Source organism: Leptodactylus fuscus, chromosome 9 (genome assembly GCF_031893055.1).
Source record: "Leptodactylus fuscus isolate aLepFus1 chromosome 9, aLepFus1.hap2, whole genome shotgun sequence".
NCBI lineage: Eukaryota > Metazoa > Chordata > Amphibia > Anura > Leptodactylidae > Leptodactylus > Leptodactylus fuscus.
The window spans coordinates 65,435,279-65,459,616 of NC_134273.1; the positions used below are offsets into that span (position 1 = coordinate 65,435,279).

At 44.3% G+C, this 24,338-nt stretch overlaps 1 protein-coding gene across 1 annotated transcript in view; it reads left to right on the top strand.

Annotated features, from left to right (window-relative positions):
* The first annotated feature begins 14,992 nt into the window (after positions 1-14,992).
* Positions 14,993-24,338, top strand: part of NOS1AP (nitric oxide synthase 1 adaptor protein) — a 48,267-nt gene continuing 38,921 nt past the window's right edge. The window contains exon 1 of the mRNA XM_075287381.1: positions 14,993-15,274. Coding sequence (XP_075143482.1) covers positions 15,170-15,274 — 105 coding nt within the window. The 5' untranslated portion in view covers positions 14,993-15,169. The remainder of the gene's footprint in view (positions 15,275-24,338) is intronic.

Here is a 24,338-nt window from a genome sequence, read left to right on the forward strand (position 1 = left end):
GCCTCTGATTGGTGAGGTGATCTGAGTCACACCTCCTGCCTGACACTGTCCTTCTGGTATTACTCAACTTAAATAGCACATCAAACACCAAAACTGACTGCACTTATTGCTCAGGAATTGTGCGTGCTAGAGGAAAAATTCCAACTGAAATGGAACCTATTAACAGATGCTCAGAACTAGAATTGGTGGATATAGTGAAAGGTCCTCTGTAACGCAGTGGCTGATGAAGAATGATATGTATTGGCATCACTTAAAGAGGACCTTTCATGTCCTCTGGCACACGTGGGTTTTATATACCGCTAGAAAGCTAACAATGCTCTGAATTCAGCACACTATCGGCTCTCCCATTATGTGCCCCTGGTGAACAGCTATTGGTATTTTTCTGTATGCAAATAAGTTTGATCAGTAAACAGCACAGGGGGCGTCCCCAATGCTGCGAGAGAACTTTCCAGCGCCGCCTCTATCTTCACCTGGAATGCTTCTCTCCGTGTCTTCTTCCGTCCTGGGTTTCAAACTTCCAGGCATGCGCAGTAATTTGTACCAGTGGCATAACTAGGAATGGCTGGACTCAAAGGTTAACATTTGACATCCCCCCCCACCTACACTATAATGTGCTAGAGTGACCCCTGTACAAACAGTATGTGCATAATGATGCAGGCCCAGCCCACGTGACATCTGGGACGTCACCAAACAGGCCCACAAACTGCCGGAGCGCAGGAGAGGTTAGTAACAGTGTTTCTTTATGTTCCCTCAACTCCCCTGGGTCTCTGATCATTATACTGGGGGTCTGAAAAGACCCTTGAGTATAATGATACATCGTGCTTGTTAGGGTTCACGAGCCCACGGCCTTACTTACCGATCCTCGCTCCTGCTCACAGCTGCCTCCGCATCCACAGATGGGGACGCGCAGGCGGCCGTGAGCAGGAGCGGGGATCAGTAAGTAAATCGGGCCTGTTACCTGCTGGGGTTACTCCAGTTTCCGCTAGCAGCGTTCAGAACAAATTGTGTTGGTTAACTCCATATCTAAACTGTGTAAGAGACTTGGAGATCTGTAATAGAAAAACAGCTCCAGTGCGTATATAGCTATATTAAAGGGGTTATGCCACAAAGGATATTCATCCTCTATCTACAAATTTTTGATCAGTGGGGGTCCAATTGCAGAGACCCCCAACCAATCCTAAGACTGGAGTGTTTTGCACCTTATGTGAATGAAGGCATGGTGAATGTAGTTGCATCCAAGCACAATCCAGAGATATACTTAGTACAGCACTCTTCTGTAGCAATGTGCCTGTACAACCTAACAGTTCATTCATACAGGATATTATTATTATTATTATTATTATTATTATTATTATTATTATTATTATTATTAAGAAAATCGGTTGGGCGTCCCAGCATTTACCTCCCCCCCTCCCCTTTCCCAACAATCTTATACCCCATGGATAGGGAATAACTTTTACAACCAGGTAATTCCTCCACTTCAGGTAGTGTTCTGTCTCTAGTATTTGGTCTGCAATATTCCAAATGTCAAAAGCAGATGGCTGCCTATGTTCACTTCTTATTAACCAGTCTAAAAATTGATAAAGGAATGATAAAATAATAAGAAAATGTTTCTGTAGAAATGCCAGTATGAACAGCCCCAGTGATAATGGGGGGCTCTCCAAAAATGCAACACCAAATACACTCAGCCTGTACTCCAGTCACTAAAACAGGATAGAATGTGCCCGCGTCTTCATATAATGGGATGACTATTGGACTCTACACATTCCCACATCACTTATCCACCCACACTGGGTTGTTTTTTCCATTGCGTGGGTCAATACGCTTTGTGGAGAAGTACAGAACCCAATAAAGTCATTCCATTATATTAAGGTGTTGGCAGAGATTTTTTCTTTCAAAATGTGGAAACTTATTTAAGAATTTTACAATTTCTAAGGGCCCGGATTATGGCGCGTAATCCACGTCATAATCCGCCCCCTCATAATAGTGGTCTATGTAGACCGCCAGGCTTCTTTTTTCCATGAGCAGGCCGCTCTTTCTTCTGGCGGATTCTGTGGCTGGCGGCAGCAACCTCCGGATTTGGCCCATTCATTTGAGCAGACTCCGCGGGGGGGGGGGGACCCGCGACAGTCGTGGCAGGCAGGTTTTGACCGAAGAGTGATGCTCTTCGCGTCATTCTTGGTGCCAAAACTCGCTATACCGCCTCCCATGTGAACTATCCCTAAGGGTAATCTGTGCAAATGGTAGTTTGGCACAGTAAATTTCCTAGGTTTGCAACGCAAAGATATATAGATGTAATAATAACATGATTATAGATGGGATTAGTAAATAAATAAGCTATATAATGATGCTTTACTACTGGAGGAGCTGATGGGCTGCATTTCTCACAGTTGTCTATTGCACTCTGCTGGCTACTAATAAAATGTATCAGCTTTGGAACCTTTTGTGTTGTTTGCTGTGTAACTTCGCCATCTAGTGTGAAGATTTGGGTACTACATTTCTCTCCTGCGATCACACGGCATATATTATAGGCGGAAAATTATAGCGTAATACAAGAAAAATATTCACTTGACTTGCACGTTGTATTGTGATGTGTTTTCGGCTGTGCTCCCACCCTGTGATTGCATACGTTAAACACTCCTATCAAGTAACATCATTTTTTTTACAGGCATAAAATTACATATCTAAGACTCTAATTCTTGAAGACAAAGGCATCAGATGACTGATGCTGGAACTCTGTTCTCTGCAACTAGATACTGGATCTGATCTGGACTGGACTAACTGGCAACAGCTACTGGAGAATATAAACCCATTTCTAGAACCCCGCACAGTGGCCTGTGATTGGTCATGAGATAGTACAGCATTATATGAAAGTGCATATATACAGTAAAATGGCAGACATATTGCATTTACCATATACATATATAAGACAAGACAACCCTGGGGTACATGTAACAAACACAAAACATATAGCAGCTCACTCTGGGATGCTGCACTTATAACCCAAAAAAGTTCTACATCTGCTATATTGCAAATTAACCTCTTTTGCTGAAAATACTCCCTCAGGCACAGCCTCCTGAAAAAATCCTCCATGTCACTGCAAAGTTCAATTTTGTCCATGGTTTTAGAAGGACAAAATGAGAGTCCCCTGGAGAGTACCCCAAATTCTGCTTTGGTGGGTACATAGGTGGAGAGATTGATAACACAGTTCTGTGTTTCCTAAACTTCCTAGACACAGTCATCAAGATACAAGACAACAAAATTGAGACATCACTGTATCGGAAGCCGATTGACCGACCAACCTACCTAGGATGGGATAGCTTTCATCCGAAACACATAAAGAACTCTATTGTGTACAGCCAGGCCATCAGATACCATCGCATATGTTCTAACCCTGCAGACAGAGACGAACACCTTGGGGGCCTCAAAAACACATTGAGGCAGGGTTACCATCCAAGAACAATTGATAACCAAATCACCAGGGCCACCAGGATACCAAGATCAGAGTTATTAAGATACATTACCAAAAAGGATAACAATCGAGTGCCCCTGGTTGTCACATATAACCCCCACCTGGAGACGCTGAGAGGTATCACACGCAAATTACATCCACTACTACAAAAAGATAACCGTCTAAAATCCATATTTCCGGACCCCCCTCTCCTATGCTACAGACACCCACCAAACCTCAGGAATATGGTGGTCATTAGCTCACTATCACCCCCAACTAACACAGGAACATTTCCATGTGGACAGAAGAGGTGCCAAACCTGCCCCCACATACTGACCACTGACAGGATAGAGATACCTAACTCGAACAAGGAATATAACATTCCAGGTACCTTCACCTGCAGCACATCCAATGTAGTGTATTTAATTATGTGTACCAAATGTTCCACTGATAATCTGTATGTTGGAGAGACCGGACAGCAACTTAGAACGCGTATGAACTCACATCGCCATACAATTAAAGAACAAAGAATTGATCTTCCCGTGTCAAAGCATTTTTGTAGTGGGGACCACAACATCACCGATCACATGAAAATTTTGGTCTTGAGAGGGAATTTCAGATCAAAAAGAGAACGACGCATAAATGAGTATAAATTCATGACACTGCTTCAGACACTAGAGTGTGGACTTAATGCGTCACAGGGTTTCATGTCTTTTTACAGTAACGTGTGAACTGATAAGGACCTGTAAGTGTTTACATTGTCTCTACCAATTACTAACAAACCCCCCCCTTCCTCCTGAAATCTAACACCCTTTGTGCCTGCTCTGTATATATATATATATGCTCCTTCAGAAATGTTTTTAAATTTACTTTGATAAAGGAGCCTAGCGTTCCGAAACGTCAGCCATTTGTCATCATTATGAGTTAGCCATTAAAAAGGTATCAACTACTGAAGATTATCAAGTTTTCTTGTTTTTTATATTTCCAACCCACTGGCTAACACTGTACAACAACGAACATTTGCCTTATACTCCTCTGGTAGTCATTCTTGGCTTTGGCTCAAACAAACTCAAAAAAATCTGCAACAAAGAAAGCTGAGTTTCCGCAACGTGGGGCCTTAGCCTAAAACACTTGCAAAGCAACTTGGGACAAGAGTTGACATTGTATCACAATGGGTAGAGTTACAAGTGATCTGCTCACTGTATATGGAGCCTTAGATTGAGAAAGGTTCTTGTTAGAACTGAATTGTTGTCTTGGATTAAAGATTCACTTAGATTCACATGGACATACCATCTTCTTCAACCTATAAAGCTCACGTGACACAAGATGGCTCAATAAGAACTGCACAAATTCTGCACCAATTGGGACATCTTGTGATGGTGCCGGTGATGTCATGTGTTCAGTGATGTCATTTGGTGTCTTTAATATAGGAGGGATCTGCAGCATAAAATCCTCATGTGCACGGTCACCATCACAGATTTGTATACCTCCCAACTTTCAAAGGATTGAAAGAGGGACAGTGTGTGCGGCACGCTATGACTAATTTAGCTTCACCCACTTCTATGTTGACTCTGCCCTCTCTCATCCATTTCTCTAAGGTGATATTAAACTGGGGAAAACTAGAGGTAGACATGTCCCAGCTACCCCCATGGTTTAATGTCCTCTTCCAGTTGCCGCCTGTTTAATGTCCCCTTCAAACTTGCCCTCAGTTTAATGTCCCTGTGCAGCAACTCCCACTGTTTAATGTTCTCCTCTACCTGCCCCCAGTTTATTGTCACCCCCCATCCGCCCCATCAGTTTAATGTTCCTCTTCATCTCCCCCCAGTTTAATACCCCCCTTCATCTGCCACCAGTTTAATATTCCCCCTCCATCTATCATCAGTTTAATGCCCCCCCTTCATCTGCCACTCAGTAATATGGCACTATCCAAATAAAGTCACAAAAAGAATGTGAAAAAAATTACCCATAAAATTAACATGACTGTCAGCTGTTCACCGGCCTCAGAGTGTAATATATGAGGTCTCCGAACATTATCACCTCGGCACCTCCTAGTATTACAATCACTAAGGCCGGAATATAGGGGGCTGAACAGTAAGTTCTGACTAATGTAAGTCGAACAGAGCACTAATCTATAATTTTCTTATGCGTTTCACTGCCGAATTATATTCCTATCCTCAGTAGATCATCAGAGGATCAATTGTGCTATCAGCTGCCGGAAGATCTACACTAAAATTCTGGTTGTATATTTTAACAAAACAGCGTGTAGCATTTCCCCTCGCTCCCTATCGGCACTTAATGTCTGGCCACTAGGTGGTGAAGTGAAGCAGGAGCTGTCCAGGAATGGCTTCATCATTGTATTTATCTTATCTGCATCCTTTGGACTCAGATGAGTTGATACTGGGACATAACTTCCACCAAGCGGCACAGGACCCAGAATCGGGGACTGTCCCGCTAAACCCAGGATGATTGTGCGGTATGGATTTGTGACTGTGACTGCACCAATAGAAAACTGCATTACAGCACAACATTTAGGAATCATGGTATCTTGGATCTCCTCTCTTTCCAGCCTCCACTTAGGATTGGGGTTGAGCGATCGTGTTTGGAAAAGATCGGATTCCGATCGGCGATCGAGAAAATTTCACGATCGCGATTGGAATTCCAAACAGTTCCATAGGAATGAATGGAAGCAGCCGGCACATAGCCTTAACCCCCTGCACGCCGGCTACGTCTATTCATTCTAATGGAAAACTAGCTAACATCTCTAGTAGCTACTTACTTGCAGAGATGGCTGGTCCGGTGCCCGGTGTTCTCATTCTTCTTCGCCTCGCTGACCCTGCCTCCCAGGTTAGAAAGAGCTAGGAAGAAGGCGGGGCTTATGGCTTAGGAGAGTGTGGGCGGGTTCAGGGCAGGGAGACGTGATGTCTCCCCTCCCAGTACCCGCCCACACTCTCCTAACCCGCCCACACTCTCCTAACCTGGGAGGCAGGGGGCAGTGAGGCGAAGAAGAATGAGAACATCGGGCACCAGACCAGCCATCTCTGCAGGTAAGTGGACACCAGGGGGGACTAAATAGCCAGAGGAGTATAAAAAATCCACTGGCTACTTAGTGATTTAAAAAAATCACTACACTGCCTCGATTCTAACAATTAAAGCGTTCAATTCTTAGATTCCATGCTGTATAGTGAATAGGATTGTTTTTAAAATCCGATCTCCGATTAGTAAAAAAATCCCATTGACTTGCATTGGGATCGGAATTGGGATCAAGATCGGGTTTGAATGAAAAATGATCGGAAATCGGATTTCAAAATCGATCCTGAAAAGTCAAGATCGGCTCAACCCTACTTAGCATATGTTCATACATTGGAAAATGAAGAGGAATTCATTTTCATTTTCCACCGCCATGTTCGGCCGTGGTCTAGCTTGATGGAAAGCGATGACATACATTTAAAGGTACCCTGCTCATATACTGATCCAACATGACATTTAACTGGTCGGCTCATAGAGGTTTCCTTGTATATACACAATACATACATCACAGTAGGAACAGATCATAAAGAGTATCAAACAATTCTAAACATTTTCTATTGCTTCCAATGGGACGCTATGAAACTGCATCAGAAAACCTGAACATGTGAACACACCCTTTGACTCTAGTAAACTGGTGCACACATTGCTCTCCTTATTTATACCTTGTGGCCTGGAGGGATTGGAGAGTTTCTGAAATGTCTCCTCAGACTGCAAATATCTTGTATTCTCCTTATGATTGTTATGGGAGTTGTAAAGCATGATTGTTAACACAGCAAATTCTTTCTTAGATTAGACATAATGAATATTTATACTGCAATACGTTCTCTTTAGCCACCCTCTGGGCATTGTCTATATTTCAGACATGTAACATGGCAATTCATAGAAACCTGAAAATCCTGTAAGAGCCCTGATAAAATAAACTTGCAGCCAATCTATCTAGTGTGCTCTATGTGGATTCCCAGTAGATACATAAGAACGCTGCAAGTGTGTCACATACAATCTACCTACATCTATTAACTATGGGCAATATGAGATTAATCAACTACCTTAGTAAACCATAAGGCTAAGATACACTAAAGTTTTGAAAATTGCAGCACATGTTTTTCACCAATGTATGGATGGGATTCGCTAGACCACCAAACCACAGTGTTTATGCCGCATGGGGCCCCGGCCTGAAGAGATTTTTGAGGTAGTTGTTGCAGAAAATGCTTAAAAAGAAACTAGAAGTTTAGAACAATGTTAGAAGTATAGAATAATTTGTGCTAGTCATAAAAACCGGACTCTCAGGGGCATAACTTGAGGGGGTGCAGAGTGTGTGGTCGCACCGAGGCCCAGGAGCCTTAGGGGGCTCATAAGCACTGGCATCAGTATTGAGATTGCAGCTTCCATCTGGCCCATAAGCCAAGGAGACCCACAGATTACCTGAACCACACTAAGGTTAATTAAACACCTTAGCACCCGTAACCGTTTCTATCAAGAATTCGCTGTAGGGATGAGGTAGGGGGCCTGGACAAAAGATTGCACCGGGGCCTACAAGACTTTAGTTATACCACTGCTGCCTCTTAAAACCACTGATGAAACCTTTTCAAAATGTACTCCAACAAAGCTTCAAAATCTGCTTCAAAAGCCTGAAGCTCCTAAGGATATCTCATAATTGTACCAAATAGGAATATCCCATTAAACTTAAGAATAGTTTTAAGAAACATGACAAAGATCTCAATTTGTTGAATTGGCTTCCAAACATGCCAGTTGTAAATCCAATCGAACATCTGTGGGAAGCGTTAAAAACAAAGTCCAATACATGGAAGTCCCAGCTGACAATTTAATGGCATTAGAGGATCTTCTGCTAATGTCTTGATGCCAGATACAACGGGAGACTTTCAATAGGCTGAAACATGCCATAGCAGTTATTGAGGCATGAGAGGGTTCCACACAATATTAGGCAGTTTACTTAATGTGCAAAAGGAAGCCCTGCAAAAGGCTCTTAGGGCCCGTTCACACAGGGCAAGAGGGGGCGGATTTTGGCGCGGAATCCACATCATAATCTGCCCCCTCACAATGGTGGTCTATGTAGACCGCTAGCATAAAAAAGAAATGAGCTGCCCTTTCTTCAGGTGGAATCCGCGGCTGACTCATGACAGGGCTTAATAGTCATACAGCAATTTTACCATAGACTGCAAGTGTTCCAAAGAAATGCAAAAATTTTAATTTTCTAAAGGTATATACAATGTACAGTTTTACCACGCAGTACAGGACAGTATGTTGCAGGAAGGCAGAGACTCCTAGCATCAGAGATAACTATACTGTTAGGAGTCCCTGTCCTGGCATATTGTTCAGGCCGGTAAATCGAGCCAATACACAGACCAAATTTAATGGGTCAAACTCGGTGTTTTTTTGCAACCCCATTCGTAATTTGTTCTTCCAGCAATCCAATACATGATATAGGACATTAAATGGCACCTTTACAAAATACAATTTTTCCCCACCGTAAACAAGACCTCATATAGCTATGACAGAAAAATAAAGAGTTAATGGTTTTTGAAAGGCAAGAAGTTAAAAAACGAAAATGCAAAAAAATGGAAGTGCGCACAGCAGGAAAGGGTTAATGTTATGACAATCCATGTATTGTTATACCTGGTCCACAGGAAATAGTCTTTTTTTTGTTCTCTGGTAATGGTTTTTTATTGTAATAAAATGATTTGGGGCTGGAAACACGGTTAGCAAAATTGCTTCTCGTCAGCATAGACCATAACTGGTTAAGACATTCATACAGTCCAGGGAAATCTTTCCTGTGAATGTTCTCAGTGTAGTTTTTGATTATATTAGTTTTTCTAATCTTCTTACAGACAGGTGGTTGGAATTTTAGGAGGTTAATAAATAACATTTATTTAGCCTGGCTTTCTTTTGGGAGGCCGCTAAGCCTGTATTGGAAAGAAGGATCCAAGAATCTCAGGGTCCCTTGCAGACGACCTGTATTTCATGGATAGCTCACTGACCTAATCTTTTCCATGGGCACTTACACACGACCGTGAATTTCACAGTCCCGTGTGTGGGCCAACAGTTCGGGCCGAGTCAGAAAGAACAGGTCCATACCTCCCAACTGTCCCGATTTCCGCGGGACATTCACGATTTCAGTGACGTGTCCCGAGGTCCCGGTTGGAGGGAGGTATGTCCCAATTTAAACTCAGATCTGGACGCAGATCTGAGTTGAACACATATGCGGCTAAAGCAAGGAGCTGTCACAGCTCAGCTCCTTGCTTCGCCGCTGCACGCCGGCTACTGGCTGTGTAGACGCGATGTGATGACGATGTGTGTGCGAGAGAGAGAGAGAGGTGCGGAGAGAGCGGCGGGGGAGCGAGGAGAAGGTAAGTGTAATGTGTACACTGTGGTGGAATGTGAAACTGGGGCAGATGAAGGAAAGGACGGCATGACACTGGGGGCAGAGATGGAGGGACATGAATCTGGGGGCAGAAATGGAGAGGACATGAATCTGGGGGCAGAGATGTGGGGACATGAATCTGGGGGCAGAGATGTGGGGACATGAATCTGGAGGCAGAGATGGAGGGGACATGAATCTGGGGGCAGAGATGGAGGGGACATGAATCTGGGGGCAGAGATGGAGGGGACATGAATCTGGGGGCAGAGATGGAGGGGACATGAATCTGGGGGCAGAGATGGAGAGGACATGAATCTGGGGGCAGAGATGGGGGGGGACATGAATCTGGGGACAGAGATGGGGGGACATGAATCTGGGGACAGAGATGGAGGGACATGAATCTGTGGACAGAGATGGGGGACATGAATCTGGGGGAAGAGATGGGGGGACATGAATCTGGGGGCAGAGATGGAGGGGACATGAATCTGGGGGCAGAGATGGGGGGACATGAATCTGGGGACAGAGATATGGGGACATGAATCTGGGGGCAGAGATGGAAGGGACATGAATCTGGGGGTAGAGATATGGGGACATGAATCTGTGGGTAGAGATAGGGGGGACATGAATCTGGGGACAAAGATGGAGGGACATGAAACTGGGGGCAGAAATGGAGGGGGACATGAAACTGGGGGAAGATGAAGGGTTTATAAGAAAATGGGGGAGAGATAGAGGGGGGACATATAATTTACGGATGACTGTAGGAGGATTATACTGTGTGCAGGCACATGAAAAATTAATGAGAATGGGCGGAGTCAACACAAAAGTGGGTGGGGCTAAATTTGCTGCGGCACGCTCTGCGCGCCGCACATTTTGTCCCTCTTTCGGTTCTTCAAAAGTTGGGAGGTATGCAGGTCCTATTCCTGTTCTATTTTGTGGCAAGTTTTTCCGTGAATCCTATTCATTTAATGAAAGGAGCCATGGAAGCATGTCCTGTGCACAGGCAGCACACAGGGTCATCCCCGTGTCCAGTCCGTGTGAATGTAGCCATAGGCTGAGGCCATGTGAAAAAACAACTGTGATTTTTGTAGCTGAAGGGAGAAGTATAAGTGCATATCTTTATAGCTCCTATTCCTTTTGAAGGTATGCTTGGCTCTGGCTAAAAAAAACACAGCAAAATCTAAAAAAACACAAATTTCTTATGGACAAAAAGTGCTATGAACAGACGAATCGAAGTTTGAATTGTTTGGAGCACACAGAAGAACATTTGTGAGACGCAGAACAACTGAAAAGATGCTGGAAGAGCCTGACGCCATCTGTCAAACATGGTGGAGGGAATGTGGTGGTCTGGAGTTGCTTTGGTGCTGGTAAAGTGGGTGTTGGTAAAAGGGATTTTGAATAAGGAAGGCTATCACTCCATTTTGCCATGCCATACCCTGTGGAAAGCACAGATTGCTGGAGCCAATTTCATCCTACAACAGGACAATGACCCAAAGCCACCTCCAAATTATGCAAGAACTATTTAGGGAAGAAGCCGGCGTCTGGTATTCTATCTGTAATGGAGTGGCCAGTGCAGTCACCAGATCTCAACCCCACTGAGCTTGACCATATGGTACGCAAAAAGTACCCATCAAGCGAACCCAACTTGTGGTAGGGGCTTCTGGAAGCATGGGGTGAAATTTCTCCAAATTAACAGCTAGAATGCCAAAGGTCTGCAAGGCTGGAATTGCTGCAAATGGAGCATTCTGTGACAAAAGCAAAGTTTGAAGGAGAAAATTATTATTTCAAATAAAAATCATTATTTCTAATGATTATTTTGATCTTTCCATTTGTGAAAACAGACATTTTGTAACAGTTTGTTAAAACGGACCTGTATGTCCCCATTGACTTCCATTATTACTCTAAAAAAGGACATGTAATGGATGTTAAGAAAAGGATTCACTGCCTTAGGCCCCACGCGCACAGCTTTTGGTGCAGGTCTGAGGAAATCAGCACAGACCACACACGGATGATCCGTGACACAGTGTTGATGCCTCAAGAACAAGTACAGGCACCTTGTCATATCTGCAGAGATTTGTAACTTCCCATTCTATGAATATTGTAGGTTTCCTATTGACGGCCTCAATATTTCCCATACACGGTGCAGCATTTGGACTGATCACTGCCTCAGGCTGAAACCTCTAACCATATATAACCATCTACAGATTTAGCACTTAATAGTACAATGTCACCGTCTAGGGCAGACAGTATTCCCCTACAATAGGCTCACGAGACATATGGTTCCCTAGCTGTCAGCAGTTGCAGATATTATTGCGCACTAATGACACTCAGGTCCCTGTCATAGTGATAGTGAAACATAGCAACAGGGTCAACAGCACAGGGAGACGAATGGCTTGTTAGGGACTAACCTTTATTAGGGAATTTTTACTTCTTCCTTGTATTGGGATTCCTTTCTACACTTGCTAAAAAAACATGTTTGTATGGGAAAGCAGGTCTTTCCAATCCTAAAATCCATGTACTAGAGCCATATCACAGTCACCTAGGTCAGTGTAACATTACAGTTACCATTATGCAACATCACTTGGCATGTTGGCACAGTTCACACTGAGATTCTCCGCACCATGATAATGGTATCTATTGTCTGAGTATTTTTTTGAGACATATTCACATGTTATTAAGTCATTGCAGTATTTGTCTATGATTGAAAAATTCATCCCATACTTGTAAAGCTTCAGACATCGGCTTTTTTAACATTTGTTTTTATTGAGTTTTATATTTTAATAACAATCCCAGATTAATAGCATATTATACATATTGTAGGTTAATTATGCAGAATCTCATTCACTTTACTGGTAATGTACAATGCAGGATTTGTTTTCCGCTGCATTTTCATTTTATTTAGGTTCATTCCTACATTGTAGTTGTACAGAAATTTTTTCTGGTAAAAAATGCTGCAAAAAACACAGCCCATGTAAGTTCTCCAATACACGATCATGTGTAGTGTACTAGTCATTAAAAACAGCCCATATGACACGGATTGGTATTCGTGTGTCATCCATGATTTTCACTGACCCATATATTGAAGTGAACGGTACAAATACAGACAGGTATAGGATCTGCTGCATATTTTGCGGCTGAAACCACAGGCCAGACATACAGCTGTAAAATCTACAAGCTGTGTGTACGGGTCTATAGAAATGCATGTGTCCGTACTTGATCTGCCATAGCGAATCAGGGCTCGTTCACATCTGCGCCCGGTCTCTGTTCTGCAGGTTTCCGTTTCCTGCACAAAACAGGGGCATTTGAATGGGTTTGAAAGATGTCCAGCCGTGAGCAGCGGTGAGTGCAAAACCGTTTTTTTTAAACCAGACACAGAGTCGGACATGCAGTACTCTGTGTCCGATTTAAAAAAAACCAAACAGTTTTGCGGCGGAGAGCATAAAACGCTCACCACCGCTCATGGCCAGACCCAATCTGACAGGTTTCCGTCTTCTGCATGCAGAAGATGGAAACCAAAGAAAGGACTCCAGGCTCTAGTGCAGGGGTAGGGAACCTTCGGCTCTCCAGCTGCTGTGAAACTACAACTCCCAACATGCTCCATTCACTTCCATGGGAGTTCCTGGAACAACAGAGCAAGCATGCATTCTGGGAGTTGTAGTTTTGCAACAGCTGGAGAGCCATACGTTCCCTACCTCTGCTCTAGTGTGAACCCAGCGTCAAATGTACAGTAGTATGAAGGAGACCTTAGATTTCTTGCACATGACCAAGTCTGTTATACGAGTGTCTTTCGGAGTTCAGATCCATTATTATACTGTATTTTTAGGGCAGGTCCGATTCAGATCCGGGGAAATGTAAACTTGAACTCAGAAGACAGTCCATTAGAATTGGATAGTACAAATGGTCAAGTAAAAGAAGCCATTTTTATAGAATCTACGGTATGGATTTCACTTTGACTTTCAATTTCACTGACAAATATAGAGCAAATCAGTATTGACGGCCGTGAAAAATTATCAGACAAAAAAAAAAAAAATGGCCACGTGAATAGAGGCATTGAATTCTGAAAATGGCCGAGTGACGGACACTACAAATAGGTGTGAATAAGCCTTTATGACCCCTCCTATTTGCTAAGGGCTCGTTCACATCTGCGCCCGGTTTCCGTTCTGCAGGTTTCCGTTTCCTGCACAAAACAAAGGCAGGAGACGGAAACCTGCAGGACTCTTTCATACCCATTTATTTGAATGGGTTTGAAAGATGTCCGGCCATGAGCGCCGGTGAGCGTTTTGCGCTCTCTGCTGCAAAACCGGGTTTTATAATCGGGACACAGAGTCGGACATGCAGTACTCTGTGTCTGGATAAAAAAAATCCGGTTTCGCGGCGGAGAGCATAAAACGCTCACCGCCACGAAACATTTTTTTAAAATCGGACACAGAGTCGGACATGCAGTACTCTGTGTCCGGTTTTAAAAAAACGGTTTGGCGGCGGAGAACATAAAACGCTCACCGCCGCTCACGGCCGGACCTGGTATGACAGGTTTCCATCTTCTGCATGCAGAAGATGGAAAGCTGAGAACGGAGACCCGAACGCTAGTGTGAACCTAGCGTAAATCTACCCTTGGCTCAAAAAAACGCATCATAATGTACAAGAAGAATCACGGCTTTTCTGCAACATTGTTACAGTTTTCTATTGTTGTATAAATGCAAATAAAAAAGCAGAACAGAAATGCAAATGTGAACAAGGCCAATACAGAACAGATGCTTGTACATTCATCCCATGGATTTCTATATGATACAATTGTAGCCTTACAAATCTATTAGGATCAAAGCCCATAAACCGTAAATGTGAACGGAACCCTATGTGTGGTCAGCATTGTCACACCACATAGCGGCTTTCTATGGCACAAGAGCTGCACACAGGATGAATGGAAAGTTCCCAGTCTATGGGGGAAGTTCCAGCAATGGTTAACCCTATGTACACCGGCGGCCGGCAGTCGATGCCCATTCATTACAATCAGCCAGATAATGACATTGTACGTGTAGGGGCCTCAGCGCGCCCTCTAGTGGGCACTCGGAGCAGGAATCCGGCTCACCACGCCCTCTAGCGGCGGAGTGAGGGCGGGGAGGACGCGCAGTGTTTCCATGTACTGTGGGAAGTTCCTCCCGAGCCATCCGCCCAGCACCGGTGGGAAAGCGTCCTCCCAGCCATCGCACTGTGCTTCCTCTTCCCTGGGATCCTCCCCCCTCCAGCCCAGGGATCGCTGCTGCTGATACACTGCCTGTGCCCTGCATGGGATCCTGCCAGGAAATCTCGGGCTCGACAAAATGCCAGCTAAAAGCAGGTACAACCTGGTGGATGATGGGCACGACCTGCGGATCCCGCTGCACAACGAGGAGGCATTCCAGCATGGCATCTGCTTCGAGGCCAAGGTGAGAGCTGCTCCAAATTGTGGGTGGTGGGTATCTAGAGGGCACCAGGCTGCTGTACTGGGCGCCATATGAAGGTCACACTGCCTATAGACAGCACAGTGACAGGTGCTGCCAGCCACACACCTAGGGACCTCCCTGTCCTCAGTGCAATGGAAACCTACAGAGCAAAAACTACATTTAAAGGGGAATATAAGAAATGCACGGCTGGGGTCATTCCCCCAAGTGTGCGACACCTTTGGCGTTGTGTTGGGGTCTGATGGTTGTCACACTGCATAACTGTATATCTACAGGTGGCTGTCATCCTGCATCTGGTGACATCATCAGACCGCCAGAACACTGGTGACGCCCACCCTATAGAAGCCTCTGAGACCCCTCTAAGTGACACCATATTCACATTAGAACCTGGAGCTGGAAACGGTTCCGGTCACCACTTTCTATTCCACCATATTATGTTCTGCATATAAGACATCGGCTGTGTGAATAGTTCTGTTGTATAACGTTTATTGGGACTTTCCAGATATGAAGGGGAAATACACTCGTGTGAATGAGCCCTTATAAGAGATCTTACGATAACGTAGCGGGGTCATATGGATCAATGTGTCCCACTGTGTAATATGAAGAGGGATGTGGTTAGGGGGAGCATTTTTAATGGAAGGTTCTTTATGTATGTAGCTATATTATATATATATATATATATATATATATATGTGTGTGTGTGTGTGTAAAATAGCGCCCCCTCATACATCAGGCTATTTGTAATCTAAAATCTGTGACTCACAGACTGGACTGATAACTGTATGAATATATTAGATTGTCAGAAGAATCTCGTATATAATGGGGTCACCCAGTGACAGTATAAAGGGACACTGCGGAGGGGGCACGTTACACTTATATTATGCCAGTGACACTGTCATAAGACCTTATACACATGAACGTGACAACTGTCTGTGTGATGGCCACTATTGCTGCTATATGTAGCACACATCGGGGCCATTCACGTCTGCCATTTTATCGGACTGTCATAAAATAGGACACGTTCTATTTTAGTCCATTTTTACGGATTTGTCATCGGATGGACAGCGGGTCCAGCACAGATGCAAAACTGTCAAAACCGGACTTATTATGGCGCTATCCTGGCACATTCATGTGAAGGCAATGTTCTCATGACTCTGGATAACACGACTCTGATGCATCCGACTGTGTTTTCAGATTCAGCACTTTGACAAAACTTGGGAATGCCTTATTTTTTGTCAGATTCTTCACTTTGCTAGTCAAAAATCTAAACATATGAGAGGCCCCATAGTCTCACTGGCCCAGAATTACTATTGTGGTTACGACGACACCCTGGCGTAAATATGGCGCATCTTTGGAGTATGGCGCATCTAGTTTGGGCTAAAAATTTTGATGTTCTAGACATGTGGTTGTGGATTCACAACAAAAGGGGGCGTGTATTAAATACGCCAAAATAGTACTGAAAAATTCTGGCTGAACTGAGCCAACTAAGGCTTCGTTCACATCTGCATTGATAATCCATTTGGGGGAGGAACCTGCGGACAGGAAAGTCATTCACGATCTACTTTTCTGTCCGCATTACTTGTGTGGAGACTGTGCGGAAAGCACACGGACCCCATTATAGTCTATGGGGTCCGTGTGCTATCACTGCACATGGACTCCATTATAGCCTATGGGGTCTATGTGCTATCACTGTACACCGCTTACCAATGTGTTTGGTAGTCCGTTCAGGCGGGGTCCCTATGCGGACTCCCTGAAACAGATTACCAACGCAGATGTGAACGAGGCCTAAAAGTTGGAATAACTGTAGACTAGTCCAGTCTTAAGAGACGTCAGATTTGTCATCCAGCAGCAGTCACTGTGGTAAATCTGGGGTATTATCAGACTGCCTGTTCAAGTTTGCACAATTGTTAGTAAATCTGGGCCATTTTCTTCTGAAAATGGATGTTTTTCACACGTGTGTCAGTGCCTGCTCTCATTATAGCCAGTGACCATAGCAGTATGGAGGTTAATGTATACCTGCCGGACGTATAGTTAGTGCTGTTCCTTGATATTTTACCTAGGCAGCGTTCACACTTTGACTAATTGTGTACTATCCATAGACAGCTGACTGTAAGGATTGATTTACATTACATACATTACCAGGCGTCACAGTGTTTAGGATATGTGTGATAACTATCTGAGCGGTCCCTATGGCTGTGTAGTGACACAATACTCGATGCTGAGGCCTGGTTCACATCTGCATTCGGGTTTCTATTCAGAGAGTCTGCTTGGGGACAACAGAAACCTATACAGCTTAAAATGCGGTTGCCTAACCGAAACCCACAAACCCCATAGACTATAATGGGGTCCGTGTGGTTTCCGCACAAAACATGCAGAGAGAAGTGCTGTTTTCAGGACTTTTCTGTCCGGATGTTTTGTGCAGAAACCACGCAAACCCCATTATAGTCTATGGGATCTGTGGGTTTCCCAGGTAACCGCTTTTTAATGTGTATTGGTTTCCATTCAGGGGGTCCCTAAGCAGACTCCCCAAACACAGAAGTGAACTGGGCCTGATGCCAAGTTATCTCCTGGCACCTCCGCAGTGCTAGTGACCTCGATGTAGTGCAGTATGGAGGGGGCTTGTTACAGTATACAGAATGAAACCTGTGCCCTGTTGGGTATTGCCGCCTTTCACCCATACTCAGGGAATGCCTGGTATAAGCTCCATGGAATACCTGGAATCTCACTTCTGGGGACGGCTGCATACATTGAACTCTATACCACATACATACCCATGTGAGCAAACAGATCCTAGCTCACGTGTGTATTCTGAAGGAATAGCAATGCAAAGAGCCAGCACATTAGACCAGATTCACACAGTACTAAGCGTTTCACTGCCAGATCCAGCAGAAATGTTTTGTATGTACGGGGCAGATTCATCAATAAGGAGTCTGAGTAAAGCGCCGGTTTGGAGCCGCTGGGCTTTTTCATTATCAGTAATTTATTCTGATCTTAAAGCAGATTTTTACAGATTTCAAGAGTGTCTGAGGGGTATATGTCTCATGTTATATTAAAAGACTGTAAGGCGGCTGCTTACATTTAAAGGTGCCCATACTGAATTAATTGCTGTTATCCTACAGTTAGGGCCCCTTCACACAAACAAGTCCCATCCGTGGAAAAGGGGTCATACAGCCCCCACATGGAAAATAAATGGTCATCTGACTAGCCCTATTCTCATACATTGAATTTAATGCAGCCATGTGACCTCTATAAAATAATAAAATAACACGACTGGTCTGGTCCCAACTTTTGTCTTGGGCGGCCTTTAGAATAGAGGAGATCATGGATGACCTCTAGTCCGGCTTTGCAGTTACAGCTGATCTCTAGTGTCGAGCGAGTAGTATTCGATCGACTACCCGCCCGCCATAGGTATTCGTGTTATTGGGTAAACACCAAGTGGTTAAGCGCATATAATGTTAATATTTGATGCGTTTAACCCCTTGGTGTTCGCCTGATAACACGAATATCTATGGCGGGCGGGTAGTCGATCGAATACTGCTCGCTCAACACTACTGATCTCCCCTTCATTGGTTGGCTGTTACAGGAGAAATGCGTGGTGCCCATTCTATGTAAGTATATGACAGCTGTGAGTCCTCTATAGTGTGGCGTATAGATGATTGATGTCCTTATGCCCTACTACGGTATATGGAATACCCAGTCATGCCGGGGACACTCACGGCATACTCGGGGTTAGAGGCTGTAAAATTGGTGGCTAACCCTCCTTGATGTACAGTTGCAAAATCCCATTCACACACTGCTGTAAATCGTCTTGTGCTATGATGTTTGACCTGCGTCATGTCTGTTATTGCTGCAGGGTCTTTTGACCGGTGCAATGGAAAGGTTGACAGTCGGACCACCTGTTTGGGAAAGTGCAAGTGAAAGCTGCGGTGGAAACCGTTTTGTTCTGTCTGGTTTCTACTGCTGTGGAATGTAGACTACAAAAATGTTGCGGTGGACCTGTTCCCTGTGTCCTCAGCATTACACTTGCCATAGACGATAGACAACTGTGCATGTGACTTCAGTAGAGGAAGGAGGGGTGAATACCATGAGTGTCTGTCTCCCTTTATTTCCCATGTCTGACAGACAGGCAGAGTTATCTGTACACATCAAAATGTCAGCAGAATTTGGTTGGTTGTACAGGTCCCGATGTGCTTGTTGGCTGAGAAGACAGCTGCAGATAGATCATTGATGGGCTCTATGTCACAGTTGTTTACCCATTTGCAAGACAGAAAAGTATCTGCTAGCAAAGAACCTTTAAAGAACTAAAGATGTTCTTATTTCTTGAAGGACTTTTATAGAATTCTTGGACTTCACGAGGATGCAAATTGTTTCATCTGTTACATGACGCCTTTCCGCTAGTTCAGTTATATTTGGATGACACATGAATAAAATTGTTGAGCATCTGTGACACTCCAAGAGGTTTGGTGTAAGTCTTCATCGATTTGTGGTGTAATAAACCATAACCTCTCCCTATCTTCTATTCCGTGAGGACTCCTTGTCCGTAACAGCCCAGCAGAAAGCGAAAACTACTATAAAACCTCTTTAAAGGGTGTCTGTCAGAACCCAGCATATCAACGGGGCCCAGCAGATACTTTGGTTCAGGCGACCTTTAGGTATCTATACATGGGGTTGGGTTGATAGGTTGGGGTCTGGTCACACACCTTGAAGATCACCAGGCAGAAATTGCATTGACAAGTGGTCTTTGATGGGGTGGTCTTCTTAAAATAGATGGCTAGTCTGTTTATAGGGATTAACCGGTTTCTAGTAGTGATGGCCTGACCATAAATATTAGATCTGCAGGGTCCAACACCTGAGACCCCCTCAGATCACTGGTAGCAAGACAATAGAGTGTGGTCTTCTCCAGGGATTTCACTGTATACAGTGATATGTTTGATAAGAAGGGCCCAGTGATGTCTCGAGTAAAAGGGTTAAAGTTCTGATAACTGCAGCTAAAGTTACTCTATGCAATGACGTTTCACTACTGGTAATTTCAATACTTGAGTACTAAGTTGCTCTTCACCGTGGATGGTGGATCCTGCCGCTGCTTAGGGCATCTTCCCTTTTCAATTGTGTAGCGCGTCTTGGTCCTCCAGAGAACATTGCATGCTCACTGCCCTGTGCACAACATGTTCTTTATTCAGTGACCACCCCAAACAACCTCTCACCGCTATTGCCGGTGCCGGTGGCATTACAGAAGGAGGAATGCTTATCCTTCTTTTCTCCAATGATTTATTGAGTACTGGGACCAAGGGCTGCGACCAATTTTGGGTGCAGTTGGAGTCGGAAAACAGTTGCCAACTTCAAAATAAAATATTTTTTAATTTTGTTATACAATTTTAATATACTATAATTAATTAGATGTTTAGTTTGTTGTTTGTTATTTACCTTCATATGAATTAATTTGCTGACTTTTTATTGAATCAGAGGAGCTTTACTGCTTCTGTCTGACGTTAGCTGACAGTCATTTATGAAGGAGCCGTAGTCGGGCCGTGTGACTAATAGTGAGTTGTGATCAGTGGTAAGTAGCCCCATCTAGTACCTCATAGTAACCTTGCTATGGTACATCACATTATTGCAATTTTTTGCACAGTATTGTTGTAGTTCTACTCTACGCGGTAGTGTGGTTAGGTTTTACTAGTTTATTATCTAAAAGGACCCAGCTTCACACACGTATATTTCATTTTTTGTTTGTGTAGTGGCCCCATAACAATAGGTTGGTAGCTATGGAAACTTGGTGTAAAGCTGTGTGTATGTGAACTCTGAAGAACCTGCAAGTTTCCATTGGTCCATAACCGTCCTGTGATGGTGTGTATCTCAGTTTGGATATGAGTGAAAAACCTACGATCGGTTGTTATGAAGACCTGGAGTAAAGCTGTGTCTATGTGATCTTTTGTAACAGTGTCATCCACAGCACCCTGCCCGTTCAAACCTGACCTACAGTAGTGAAGAAAAATGGCTAGGTTGTTATGGAAACCTGGAGTAAAGCTGTGTGCATGTGGAGACTAAGTGGCTGCGAGCTTCTAATGGCTAATAACGGATGTGTGATCATGTGTATGGCAGTTGGAATATGAGTGCATGTCATACTATATCTCAGAAACTGGTCTATAACCTTCCTGGACACCTGATGTACTTGGGTGCCAAATTTGGTGAGGATGGGTCTAGTCGTTTGGTTTCCCATAAAGGACAGACCGACAAACTCATTTTTATATACATAAGAGATAGGTAAAGGTACCTGTCCCTTTAAAATGGTAAAGCGCGGCTATTTAAGGTTGATCATGTGGATTTTGCTGCACAGTTGTATTTGCTAGGTGAGCTGCGGGAGTCACTGCCTGACGTCAGTCCAGTGTGCGGCATGGTTGGCAATCCGTATTACTTGCACATAGTTATGTACTCGGGATCCTCGGACGATCCGAATCAGCTATTGCTCAGTGCAGTGATAAGCAGCGTTTCATGTAGCTAGATAAAGAATGGGGATCCCATGTGTCACCTCGCTGAGTCCTATAAATAGTGTCTTATCTTGACGTATTAGGCCGGACCTTGATCCCGGTGGAACGTGTATAGTAGTTGCCCGATGACAGCGCTTCTTCACATACTTATACCTGTCTTGTGGAAATGTATTGGTCCCATATGTATATGGTAAAATTCCATTAGACTGCTAGATAACCTCTACTATACCCCGTCATCTGGCATCTATCAAGAATAGCATGACATATTTGGTCTAAGTACAGCTGTGATCGGATAGGTCGGTGTTTAGTCATACCATTGGGATTAATACTTTAGATTTCCCAGCATACTGGTTGATGTCAATAATGTGCAATGATTCAGAAACGTCTACTAGTGTGACAGCGTGCGGCTCCTGCGGGCATCTGTGTGTTCTGGAGGCCGAGCGCTGGGACTTCTCATTACCGAGCAGCCGCCCTGAATGTTACCTGTAGGATCCCAGGGCTCCAGGAGATTTCCATAAATAACAAGATATTAGGGAATTGCTATTTATGCAACTCCCAAGTATAAAGGGAGTCTGTTAGGTGTCTTATTCCAACAAAATGACTCCCAGTACCTATCTGGCATCATGTGTACAGATAGTCTTGTGGCCGCTCGTAGCGTCTTCATTGCAGAGAAAATGAACTTTAAGGTCCCACGTTGCAGAAATGCAGTGTTTTTGGCTGCAGCAGAAACAAAACGCTGCCTTTTACAGTCCCGGCAAAGTGAATGAGATTTTGTTTAATCCCATACACACATTGACGAAAAAGCTGCGCTTTAGAAAACGTGTTTGTTTCTGATAAACATCATTTTAACTGCAGAATCACAGGTATTTTCCCTATTTATTTAATAGGGTAAGAAAAAATCCTGTGTTTGGATAGGGGTTAGCTTGCTGATCTGTGGGGTCTGACTGCTCGGACTGTCAGTGATCAGGAGAATGGAGGACTGTTCTGAACGGAGTGGTGGCCGGGCAGGTCACGCAACGCTCCATTTAGTTCAATGGGAACGCAGAAGATAACGGAGAAACCCCTTCAATCTGAGCCCTGCTGGCATCACAGGCACCGCAATTATTTGGGCTTCTCAGTTGATGACTTGTCCTTCTGATAGGTTAGTACTTGAAGGTTGGCAGGGATCTGACATCCGAGCCCCCTTCCAACCAGCCAGGGGTGTAGCTTGAAGGCCCTGGGCCCCACTGCAAAATCGGCAATAGGCCCTTTACTTACCTTGTGCCATTTATAATAGTTATATTGTATGTGGCAGAGGAATCTTTGGGACCCTCTGAGGGTCCATGGCCAGTTAGAGACTGATACCACTGCATCCCTTATGACCCGCTTACAGTGGTATGACATCTTGGCCCCATCAACTTGAATGGGACTGAGCTGTGAAGCTGGAGATGTGACTGATGAACGTGATATCACGTGGAATGGTCTGACTGCGCTTTAAATAACTGATCTGCGTGGGTCCTAGATGTCAGAACCCTGCTGATCTTCAACTGGCCTAGGCTAAAGGGGAGGTCATCAGTTTATGAGCTCCAAAATACCTCTTTAATGTCTTCCAGCATTTTGATTATAATGTATGACCTCTGTTATTGCGAGGGTACCTGGAAGCCATTGTTTGTATCCCGATGGTCATACAAACACCATACGTTACATTCGCTGCCCATTTTAGAGTCTTCCAGCGTCCTCTACTTGGTCTGCCATACATTTGCACCCCCTCTTTCACCTCAGTAGACACTTTAGGAACATTCGCCTAAATCCAATGCCCTATTTCCTGTGAGTAGAGGAGCCTTTCGTTGGGTCACAGGTAACGAATCCGCTGTGGAGTCTCTCGGGGAGGACATTTCTGTTTTCTCTGTCTTTATAACGTGGGTTGCTGTAGTCGTCTCCTCTCGCTGGTGAGCAATATCCGGCTTTGGCTAGTGCTGTCTGTATGGCGTGTTTAGTAAACAGCAAGGCCCGAGGCTGTGGTATTTTTTATTAGGAAGTTTCTGGCGCTGAGCGCGTCTTTCCTCTCATCTTGTAGTGGCAGCAGGAGACTTACATCTAAATCCTTCATGGTCTGCTTGATAAGTGAAAGATGGGTTTTTTCATCTGGATAAAATATCTTTAGAACAATTACCGAGCCTGTGATCAAGGTGGGGTTTCGGTGTTCCCACACACCGCTCTATAACCTTCTCCTGTTTCGTGTGACCTCGCTTTAACTGCTTCTTGTGCTGTTTTTAACCTGATCTCTCAGGCGGCTCATACATCCTTTGGATTACCCTAGAGAGGACTGGTTGCAGATACATGTAGGCATCGAAAACATTTGAGGGAATCCTGAAATCCCCTATGCCGTAAAAGTGGCGTAAAATAGTCGCAAATCGTCAATCCTCCTGAAATAGCGCCCTACCTGGGATGACTTGGGGATGACACCAAGCTTTCCCAGACTTCTGAATATCAAAATATCCTAGTGATGCCAATGAAGTGGGCCTAACTCTGATTGCAGTGGTGGCCATATTTGTTTGTAACGGCTCGTTCACATGGGGCAAGAG